Here is a 12,218-nt window from a genome sequence, read left to right as displayed (position 1 = left end):
GATTCATAATCTGCGGGTTGCTATGATTGACCAGCACTGCATAGGGTAGGAGGAAGGGGGATTAAAAATCATTGGGATGGCTGGGAATATTTCCGTTCCAAGTTGCTAAAATATTCAGTATTCCCAGGGGAAGCTCACGAGGCAGACAAGGGATGGGCAGGACAGCTACTTCAGTAGCAGAAGAAATATTGGACCTCTGGTCATAAAACTTGCTTCCTCTACTCCAGACAGGAACTTTCTTATGCCTTCCAGGTCTTTGTTGCTGAGGTGGGACCCCGAAGACTCTAGCAGACACCAGGTCAACCCCTGGGAAAGTCCCCACCCAGCCACCAGGTCAACCCTGGCTCCCACCTTGCCACCAGGACAACCCTGGCAGCACGCACATCTGAGCAATGGCAACAGGTCACTCAGCTGCTCTAGAAGCAGTTCTTGACTACTCTCAGTAACCAGCAGCAAAAGAATGTAGGACATCGAGACAGATCAGCAGTGACAACTGCAGTCAGACTGGCCCACAAAAACAGGGAGCAGATCACCAGGTTGATGGGGTGAATACTGTGACGTAGCTCTCCAGATCCATTTCATTATCCCTTCACAGGGATGGAGAGTGAAAGAGATGCAAGGCAAGAGCACTTCCATAAATGTATTAGTACCAGTACTCCCACCTCCCTAGCTGAGTGTTTCAGTATACCAAACAACAGCAGGAGACATAGCAGTCAATGCAAGTGCTACAATTCTGGGGGAAGAAATCGCAGCGGTAAGTAGATGAGGCTTTAGCTGCCTTTAGGGGAGAACTTGAGAGACTTGCCTCAGTCAGGTAACAAGGGCTTATAAAGAACACAGCTCCCTTCAATGCAACCAGTGCTTCTGCAGGCCCCTGCTTCTGCACTGCAAAGTATAGGGGGACTTATCAGGTGTAGCAGGTGGTTTTAATTAAAGGTGAGTCCCACACAAAACTAGGGAGATTACATTCCTCACAAGAACAACAAGCAGGTTTCATCACATAGGATTTTTTACCTTATGTTCCTGGGACCCCTGGTGGCCAGTGCAGAATTATGGCAGAGCACATGGCAAATCAAAGTCTGCAGCAATATCTTTTATTGGACCAACGTCTGTTGGTGAGAGAGACAAGATTTCGAGCCACACAGAGCTCACCCACTTTGTCTCTCTAATATCCTGGGACTGACAACTACAACTACACTGCAAATACATTCTTATGTATTTAATGATCACTTTGATCTATACACAAGTGAATTGTCCTGGCTTCCAGCTGTGAGTTTGTCAGTTCTCAGCTGATGTCTAGCCCTTGGCCACAGCTGGTACTCGGGCTGCCAGCATCACATCTGTTAGCACTCAATTGCCAGATTATGCATCCCTCTCTGAAAGGGAAAGGCCAGCAGTCCAACACCAATTTTAACACTTCTCAGTATTGAACTATATTCAAAAAAGTCAAGAAGCCCAGGATCTCCAACGATAAGGTAAGAAAATATCAACACACTGAATCTGAAAAAAAAATTACCCAAAGTAAACTCCAATCACTGCTTGAGCCCTTGAATTTTGATTATTTGGGAACATGCTTTTGCTTTCCAGCTGACTTCAGCACCCTAAAGCATGCTCGGTCAATATCCACACTTCCAACACGTGACCCAGAAAATAGAGACCTGATGGCATGGTATGCATTTCTTCCTAGTTACAATGAAGCATCACTATGAAGACAGAGGTCTCGCTAACTGGATCTTCTAATAGTCAGGCACATATGAGGAAAACTGTTTCTGAGTCTAACTGCACCAAGCACTGATTCAAAAGTCAGCTAGCCACAGGCTGTTTATTGTCAAGTATCCAGAAAAATTACATCATTTCCTACATGGTTGCCACTGGAAGCCAGTAATCTAGAACCAGAGACTTACTGCCACTGGCTAAAGCTTTAAAGACAGAGACTGGTTGTTCCACAGACTTGAAAAACGGTTAAAGTATTTTATCTTTCAGATATAATCATAGTTTATCAGCTAGTAGCCTGGGCCTACATTAGAAGAGAAATTCATGTTATGCCATCCTTGGTTGAGAAAGGGCTTCGCTCTTCCATAATTTCAGCCTGTTAGCTATGGCATTCTGATGAGATTAGTGCTCCTGACTAAAAACTGCATGCATCCTATTATTCTTATTATCTCATCTCCTCAGCCCTGTTTGTCTCATCAGCCTGTTATGTATGGTCTTAGACTGTAAATTCTTTGGGGTAGGGACTGTCACTGAGGTAAGTCTCTAGGTACTACTGCAATATAAAATATTATTTATTTATTTAACACTGGCTGCAATCCCCAACGCATAAAAGGGAGTTCTGGGCTGTAGAATGATGGAAAGCTAGGAGCTGAGCAAAACTCACAGAGGATCTGCATTGGTCTATTTGCATACTTCCTCTGCAGGTGTTTTCTCACGACCTTAGCAATATTTGTTAAATGGATGGGAGCATCTATGGTTTAAAGATCCCTTCATGGTAACTTATTTTTGATGTTACAGAGATGTGCTTCTCCTGAGCTTGACTAGGCATTTATTAGGATGCTACATGGCCATTACCATATCAATTGACGATCTCAGAGGAGTTTCGGGCAAAAAGAAGCATACTTCACACCTCCCCTTCTCAAAAACTGACCAGAGGATAGGGGTACATGCGTATGTGCAAACGGTGTGGTCTATCAAAGCACTGGAGAATACCTGCTTTGTTGCCTATCTGTTCATGAGAAAGGCTGGGAGACTGGTGATTCTCTAGCACTTTATGATTGTAATAAAAAGGATATAGTCGCCTATGGTGGGATTAGGCCTGCAAAATATGGCACAATTTCATTTAGAACTGTTGTAGTCATGAGTGCCTTGAGCATACCGGACATATAGCCTGCAGACAGAAGGCACTCTGAATGCTACCATTCACACCATCAGCACATGGCAGGTAGATAGAGAGTTAAACTTATTGAGCAGGATTGATCAGCTTTGTATAAATAAAGATATAATTTTGTTCTTTTATCTTTCCTAAAGGGTAATTCTCTTAGCGCAGTATTCCAAATCCAAGCTTGGTCTCAGAAACAGGAGTCTAGGAATATGCCCACATCATCTTTGGTAGGGACAGGCCTCAATATAGGGCACTAGTTAGAGGCACTCCCACAAATATGCAAACAGGAGCAAAGTGAAGTTAATCATACTGCGCCAATCATGACCACACACATTTATCTGTATGTTATATCCGTATGCCCAACCTACTGTTGGATCTTACATCACTTAGTTTGTGAGCTTCCCAGAGAAGGGACTCTGACTTCATCCGTGTTTATACAGCATGGGTCTTCTATCCTGAGTGGGGTTTATGGGTCCTACCTAGGGTGACCAGACAGCAAGTGTGAAAAATCGGGACAGGGCGTGGGGGCTAATAGGAGCCTATATAAGAAGAAGACCCAAAAATCGGGACTGTCCCTATAAAATCGGGACATCTGGTCACCCTAGTCCTACCAGAATATAATTAAAGCAGCAGCATGTCTGATTCCCTCCACCGGGGAAAGTCAAGAGGGAAACTTGTTGGTATGGCACCAAGACTAGGCAAATTGGCACCTACAACAACTGCATAGTTAAACCCAAGGACTTGGGATGCATGCAGGCAACCTGTTAATATTTTTACAGATAAGAATTAACTCCTGTTAAAAGGCTAAAGTAGAGGATAGAGGATTTTAACACAAAGATCTGTGTACAGTGTGTTCATTTCATACAGAAGTCAGGGTGGAGGCTGGCACTTGGCAACCACAAGTCTGTATTGTTAATTAGGTAATGCTACAGTACTAACATGTTTACTTAGTAGCAGCATGTTTGGAAAGTTGAATGGCACAGCTTCACAGCATTGCTTAACTTTTTGGCAGACTTGAACCATTTGTATAACTCTTTTCCTCAATCTTTCAAAATATATATATTTTTAAATTTATTACCAGTAGCTGTGTTGCTAATCAGTCATCTCCACTGAGCAGACCTTTATTGTGAGCTTGCACAAGCAGCGTGGCTCAATGATATACTGCTTAAATTGACTTCTGCCTGGCTCTGATCACTTTCAAATTTTGAAGGGCTTTTGAATACTAGATTCTACAGTAGCTGCCTAAAATAATGATTCACAAAGATATGCTGTCACTTATGGGGGGAAAATGAAGCGGTGCTAAATTGTTACTACTCAAAACTAAATACCGAGAGCTGAAGTACAAGGACCCTTGAGATTCACACAATAGTTTCTTGTTGCTTTCTAAAGAGATTCATAGATGCCTATTTCATTCTTAAATAGAACCATGAGGCCAACATATTCATAAGAAACCCCTTTTATTTAGCCCAGTGATATGTTGCTTGGAAACTTGAATTCAAAATACTAACATCAGCTAGGGCTGTGAAATTATTACATCTCTTCTGATTCTCACATTTAAGGTTATACACAAAATCTCTGCTCTTGTTTCTTCCTCATTCCCTTTGCTATACAAACCTCCTCCTTAACCTTTACCTTTGTAAACAGTCTCTTCTCTTTAAGCCTTCTGTACATAACGGCCCTTGAGCTTGTAGCTCCCTTCTTCCCTCCACCAGTGAGTGACCCTCTCTTCACTCAACTGCCTGCTTAACATCACCTATAATACAATCAGGTAGGGCCGGCTTTAGCAAGAGTGGGGCCCGATTCCTGGGGGCGGGGCTTGCGGCAAGCCCCGCCCCAGCCGGAGCTCTGGCCGGGGTTGCGGAGCTTGGGTCTGGCTCGGAGCCGAGCCGCGGGGGCCGGAGCCGAGCCGAACCGAGCCGCGGGGGCTGGGCCAGGCCGGAACCGAGCCGAGCCACGGGGGCCGGGCCGGAGCCGAGCCGAGCCAAGCCGAGCCAAGCCGAGCCACAGGGGCCGGGCCGGGCCAGAACCGAGCCAAGACAAGCCAAGCCGCAGGGGCCGGGCCGGGCCAGAGCCGAGCCGAGCCGCAGGGGCCGGGCCAGGCCAGAGCCGAGCTGGGGGGCCGGACCCGAGCCGAGGGGGCCGGGCTGGGCCGGAGCCGAGCCGAGATGGACCTGAGCCGAGGGGGCTGGGCCGGGCCGGAGCAGAGCAGAGCCGCGGGGGCCGGGCCGGAGCCAAGCCGGGCCGGAGTCACTGGGGCCGGGGGTGCTCGGCCAGGGCCGGGCCGGCACACTCGGCCGGTACCGGGGCCAGAGTGAGCTGCTCGGCCGGGACTGGACTGGGCCACGCCGCGCCTCCCCGGAGCCCTTCTCGCGCCCCCCGCCACCCCAGCTTACCTGGTGCTGCCTGCCTGCCTGCCCGCCCCTGCTTCTTTTCAGACTTCCCGCGAACCTCTGATTCACAGGAAGCAGGGGAGGGGGAGGAGCAGCGGGCGGAGTATTCAGGGGAGGGGAGGAGGGGGAAGTGAGCTGGGGGCGGGGTGGAGAACTGCGGAGCGGGGCCCTCTTAGCGCGGGGCCCGATTCAGCCGAATCGGCTGAATCGGCCTAAAGCCGACCCTGCAATCAGGGATCCTAATACAATCAGCTATCATCCTCTGTACACAACCCAACACTAAAAAAAGCCATCATGCTGCACTGAGATCTAACATTCTTCTGGTAATCTGGTGTGTTACATCTTTAAGCCATTCTGTTTAACTGTTAATTCCCTGAGGCAGAGACTGTGCTTTCCCCTGTATTTTGTACAGCACCAAGCATATCAATGATATTCAATGAAACAGCAACCACATATTTTCCCTCTTTCCCACATCAATCTCTCACTTTCTTTTTTCACCCATCAATTTCACCTCCCTTTTACTACCGCTTCAGTTCTCACTGAGAAAGCACCTCACTCCAAAGATGATGCCATTCCCATCAGTCACTCTCCATACTTTAAAAGCAACGATCTATACCTCGCTACATTCTGACAAAATGTACACTATTCCAATCTAGGACATATTCAGACCTCACCAGATTAATGCATGAGTGCTCAAAGCTGAATGACCTCACCACGCATTAAGCGGTGGGGACCTTTGTCGGTTTTGGCAGAGAAGGTGAATTGCCCCTTTAAAGGCAGCTAGAGAGCCAGTGAGGTACCTCCAACACGGAGGTAGCCGCCCCATTCCAGGTCAGCATGGGGACACTGACCCATCCCTCCCCACAGGTGACCAGAAGAGAGGGGGAATATTTATGCCCACATCTGGGCAGTGACAGCCCTCCTTTCACCTGGTCAGATTAAGCAGCACCCACCCTCTCATCCAGGGAAGTATCTGAAATACCAGATTTTAGTCATTATCTGCTGTGGGCATTACATTAGTCGCTCCTTTCTCAGGGGGCTGGGAAGGAATTTTCCCCTCACCGCTAGATTGGCCAACATGAGGTGGGTTTTTTCACCATCTCCCACAGTGGGTTGGAGGCTTGAGGGAGCAAAGAACAAAAGGGGAGTTAGGTTACGATGCTACAACTCATTATGTAAGCTTGGGGCAGATGTCCAGTGCAGGTACTCTGCAGGGAATTGATACAGCGATCAGATTAAATCCTTTCCCAATCCATTTTAAGGAGGTATTCTTTTAAGGAGTGGAAACAGGGGTGGGGGAGTGGGGGGGGGGGGGTGGGGGCTCCTGGGACTGGTATGGCAGGGGGTCAACTCCATCTCCTTTATATACCCCTTGACTCTCATTCAAGGGGGGAGGGGAGGAAGGTAGTGAGGTCCCAGCAATGTCTTAGCTGGGGATCAGGATGGGTAAGGGGGAGGGCTGCCAGCAGCCTCCCCAGATATACGTAAATAATTATGGAATTACCGGCGCTGTACAGTTTTATCTGGCAGGTACTCCCAGACACTTAGGAATAGAGTTGAGGCCTAATTAAACACATCCAGTGTCTCCTGTCCTTCTTCTGGCACACCCAGACAACAACAATTCAAGTCTGAGCTTCAATTGACAGCACCAAGAAAGGCATCTGTTCTTTCCTCTTTTAAAAAGTAGATATGTGGTACAACATGAGTAAAAGCAAATAAAATATTATAGTTATTTATATTTTCACAAACCATTACTTTTTATCATCTTCAGTATATTCACTTATATGACGGCAGCCCTAAAAGAAAATACAATGACTTATTTAACATTTATACGTACTTGTAGCTCTCAACTTGTTGACAGGAAGAGACTGTAATGAAGGAATCTGTTCGAGAGCTGTAAGTTAACGGACCAGGCAGAAGAAAACCAGGTAGAAATCGGCCAAAAGCATAGCTTTCCTGTTCAAACAACATAAGCATGCCATCCATGGACTGTATGCATATCAAATCTCGACCTAAATGAAAAGGAAACAAAGCACCGTTAATCACATATTAGATTTTTATGAAAATATACAGGCCTGAATACTCATTGACACTAAATGTATACTAGTTTACCATATTGGCAGCATAAAGCGGCTTTAAAATAGGCATAAATGTAATTTACTCCCACTTTAAGGCTCCTTTACACTGTCAGTGACCCTAGAGTAACTGAAAATCAGGCCCAGGTTATTTACAGAAATTAACAATGAAGTTACACCACAGTTAGATATAAATAAAACAAAATAGCTGTGACCCCCACACAAAACAAAGAAGAGGTGAAATATTGGCCCCATTGAAGCCAACTTGTAAAACTTTCACTGACTTCAGTGAAGCCACGATTCCACTCAAAATGTTCAAAGTTGAGGCTGACACTCTATTACCATTATTTATATGAGGCTAGTGTCCAAAGGTCCAATTAGAGGCCCACTGTGTCGAGTTCTGTATAAAGTTAAAAGAAAATACAGACCCTGTCCTGAAGAGCTTACACTCGAAATAGACTAGACAGACAAAGCCTAGAGGAAAGGGAAACAATATACGAGTAAAATGATGGGGTGATGGTTGATGGACTTCATGTTAGTTCTACTTTATTTTATGTTTTAAATATATATTATAGGGGCAGAGGAAGGCACAAGGGGATGAGTTAACCGGAGTAAGAGACTAGGTAATAAAGAAAGGAAACTGGATAGGGAAAGGAAAAGTAGCAATGAGACCAATGCTGGTAGCAAAGAGATAGTGAAGGAAGGAAGAGCAAACCATGAATCGGCAGAGAGAAGAAAATATCCATAATGCAAATAGAAAAAAAAAACAGATCCAATGTCTTCACAGGGGTCCAAGCTGTGAAAATCACTCCACAAATGGGGAAGGGGTGGTTCCCACCCGGCTCTACCTCAAGAAGTGCTGCTCTTACCACCCTGGAAAGCTATTTGGCACCCGGTACCCCATGAAATGCGAGAATCCCCCTCCATTTTCAGATAATGCCTGGAAGAAGTTACTCCCTGCTCCGGTAGCCTACACCCCACCCCAAACTCTTGCCAGGGAGTGGGGGAAGGAAATCCCTGACAATTCCCAGAACCATTGCTCATCCTATTCCCACCTGTTCTTTCCATAAGGTAATTTAACCCACAAGTAAACTGATGTGACTTGAAGGACATCTGTACTTTGCATTTCATGGATTTTGCCAGTTTGGCTCACAAACCTATTACTTAAACAGATTATTTTTAATGTATAAATAATCCTCTAAAACAAAGAGAACTAAACCTTCCAAAAGTTGTAAAAACATTATCTGCTAAAACTAGTTAACTGTTTCCTTTCTTGGGTAAATAACAATACATTAAGAGAAACAAAAAGATAGCAAAAAAAAATGAGTTTTCTGATTTGATTAAATTAATATTCTAATTTAACTGAGGGACCACAATTATTAAAATAAAATAAAATAAAATAAAATAAAATAGACCCTAAGAACAAATGTTCAAATCTACATATGATTCCAGGTATTTTAAATGGTCTAAAATAGAAATCATCATGAAAACAATGTTAATATTATAGTGATGATATTTTCCCATTGCTTTTATCGTATCTTTATTTTATATTTTTAAAGGAGGATTAAAAAATATTAAGTCTGTAGTCAGGAGTTAAAAATACTTGTCAATATTGAAATCAAGAATTCAACTACAATAGCAGCAAGATCCTACTGGTCACATGCCGATTTCAGTTACATGGATATAAATTCAGAGCAATACCTTTGAAGTCAACTGAGATCAGAATCAGGTTGTGGATTTAGCATTACATAAAAGATAACATTAATTCAAACATGCACATAATTTTTAGCACCCATTCATACAAAGAAATCCACAAAAAAGGGCCCAATCAAACACTCACTGAAATCAATGAAAATATTAAAGCCAATGGAAGTAGGTATTGGATCAAGCCCCTATCCTTCAAACATGTACGTAAATAGTGCCATTTATTTCACTCACATGCAAAGTTACTCACATCTGCAAGTGTCTGCAGGATTATAGCCTATGCATGCAGGATTAAAAAAAGATATTGATTTAAAGAGAAAAAAATTTCTTCCTCCTAGATGTCCTCCTTCAGACCCCACTCCTCCAATACAGGGCCTCAGATATAGGCAAAAAAAAAAAAAATCACGTCTTTTTCCCCACTTTGACAAATATTGTTACATAAGGTCACAGAGGCAACAGTTCAATATATGGCAACACTGGAGGTAAAATGCATATGGAAAAATTATCTCCTTGTATTCTGAGTCATCAGAGAAATTATTAGAGGCATATCAACGGTTATTTAAAAAGAAGCAGAGCATGCTAAGTAGTTAATGGGTTAATAATTCACCTAAATTACTAATACAGTATTACTTCATCTTTGACCTCTTGACTAAACAGAGAATCAGTATTCTCTCCCCCAAGATTTGGATCACTAGGGTAAAAACTCTGAAGCTGAGGGCAAGTGGTCAGAGGCGGGTAAGGGGAGCAGAAGGTAAATAGCTACACTGGATCCTGTTTTTTCCCCTTTTTGTGATTGCCCATTCTATACTACTCTCAAAATGGTCCCTTCATCCTTCCCACCAAGAAGATCTGTATATAATTCACTCCATTCCCATTAACACTGCTGCACACATATGATGGGGAGGACATTCAAGAATGAAATAAGGTCCTGTTCTTTTCCCAGAAGTTGAACTCAGTGCTTCTCAACCTCCTAGGAAACAAGGGAACGAAATTTCAGTACTTCATAGGGAAGCACACTGATGCTACTAGATAGATAGGCACAACTTTTTTTTAATTAATGTAATTTTAGGGGGGGATCATGATAGGATTTCAACCAAATCTGAACTATTGCAATGGCCTATTTACCCTAAATACAGATTTCTAAATAAATATATATATATATTTTATTCAAGCAGAAGTTCTCTCTTTTCTTATCAGAGGGGTAGCTGTGTTAGTCTGTATCCACAAAAACAATAAGGAGTCTGGTGGCACTTAAAATCTCCTCGTCTCTTTTCTTAAAGCCATAAACCTAAGATCAGTCTTATATTTAACACAACATACTTTGGGGGGATGATTTACTGACTGCTGATGCAAAACATATTTGTCTTATACCAACTGTTTTAATAAGGCAGAAATAGCACTCTGGTTTAACAAAAACATAAATCAACATATAGAGAATAATTTTCTTCAACCTTAGAAAAATCCCATTTCCCTTATTAAACATGAAACAGAGCAAAATAGTCCATTAATCAAGAGGTCTATGATGGCTTCTAAAGGAAATTTAGCTAAGCTAACAATGAAAACCAATCTGCTCAAGTTAAATCATGCTAGGATCTGTACAGATCACCTATATTTTGTAAAAAAGCATCTGTAACATGGAAATCATTAGAGCAATGTTCAAAAGCTCTCAGACTAACGTTCTGCCAGCTACTGAAGTAAGCCAAACTAATGCCTTTCTTTACAACTGCAAACGATAAAGACAAAATATATCATACCATTTAAGCCATTGGCTGCAAGGTTCATTGACAACTTCAAGTTGATGATTTGGTCCCATCAGGTTTAATCTATAATATATTGAAGTTTGTTTCATGTTTCCAAACAGTGGTACTACATTAATCTTTCCTGTTGCTTTAGTAGATAAGAGTCACACACCTTTTTAGGAAATGTGAATTATTTAATTCTGTTAACAGTTTCAAGTCAATGAACAAATGTTTCCTATTACTAAATTCAATAATTTTAATAGAATTGTGTGTTTAACATTAAAATCCTGATAGCATTTTCCAAAAGGTACAATTGTTTTAGAGTTATGAATTTCCTCAGGTTTTCTTACACTGAAACACATGTTGTTTAAATTATAAAACAGGGTCTATGGCTTCTGTTCAAATCTAGATTTTATTGTTTATAAAATTAGAAACATATTTTATATTATACACATATTATATATGCATATATATACACACACACACACACACACACGTGTGTATGTGGACAGCCAACAAGTTTCTTTTGAAATTGTGTATGAAGTGGCTTTATTAAAAAGCCTTTCCAGTTACTTAACCTCTTAAAATACTATTTATATGGCTCAAAAGATCAAACACTTCATTTTATGATTTATTCATAATAATTTGTCACTCATATTCTGAAGTATGTGGTATTCAAAGGGTTAAGTCAACCAATGATCATAATTGAGACGCATTTGGTTCATTGTTTAAAGGTCGAGAAGCTCTGAAGCACTAGCCAAGATCAGAGCAGATGATTTCATCAACATACGATTCAAAAATTAGTCAATGGAAATTATATATTAATAAAGTAACTTATGCAATATTTGAAAAAAAAATCATAACCAGGGCGCTTGAATTCAATTAAAACCTGTTTAATATTAAGGGTCTCACTTAATTTTCAATTAATTTATTTTTTCATTTTAGCACTGACACTATTCTTAACTAATGCTGCTTCAAAGAAGAAAAGAGAAAATGGCACAATGTACACTAAAGACAGTATGGCAGACATAATGTTCTTTGTTCTAGCTTTTGTCAGTTTAATAAACCAATCCATCATCATGGTAAATAAAGTACTTTGCACTAGGATAGCACCTTCCATCCATGGACCTCAAAATGTTCTACAAACTTTAATGAATTAAGATTTATAACATCCTTATTATGCAGGTAAGTAGCAATATGCCTATATCCCAGTCCTGTTCTACCTAGTCTTGAAGATGGACAAACTGCAGTGGTCCACCTTTGGAGACAAATAGGGCATTCTGGAATGCTTGGAAACAAATGGCTAACCAGTGGACCATGATATTGATGTACTGGTAGGCTATTAAGCCATCTGCTGTCCACAGCTAAGAATGCATTGGTCCCTAGTTGCCTCCTTACACATACACGATCTCTTAACAGATCACCATGGTTT

At 42.2% G+C, this 12,218-nt stretch overlaps 1 protein-coding gene across 1 annotated transcript in view; it reads right to left on the bottom strand.

The window, feature by feature from the left end:
* The window catches only part of LOC112104953 (protein PTHB1), a 471,161-nt gene that overhangs the window by 424,394 nt on the left and 34,549 nt on the right, over positions 1-12,218 (bottom strand). Inside the window, exon 5 of the mRNA XM_029914226.1 lies at positions 7,106-7,280. Coding sequence (XP_029770086.1) covers positions 7,106-7,280 — 175 coding nt within the window. The remainder of the gene's footprint in view (positions 1-7,105; positions 7,281-12,218) is intronic.

The sequence above is a fragment of the Terrapene carolina genome, unplaced genomic scaffold, assembly GCF_002925995.2.
Source record: "Terrapene carolina triunguis isolate 2854851 unplaced genomic scaffold, T_m_triunguis-2.0 Scaffold33723, whole genome shotgun sequence".
In the NCBI taxonomy this organism is placed as follows: domain Eukaryota; kingdom Metazoa; phylum Chordata; order Testudines; family Emydidae; genus Terrapene; species Terrapene triunguis.
This window is presented reverse-complemented; position numbering and strand designations above follow the sequence as displayed.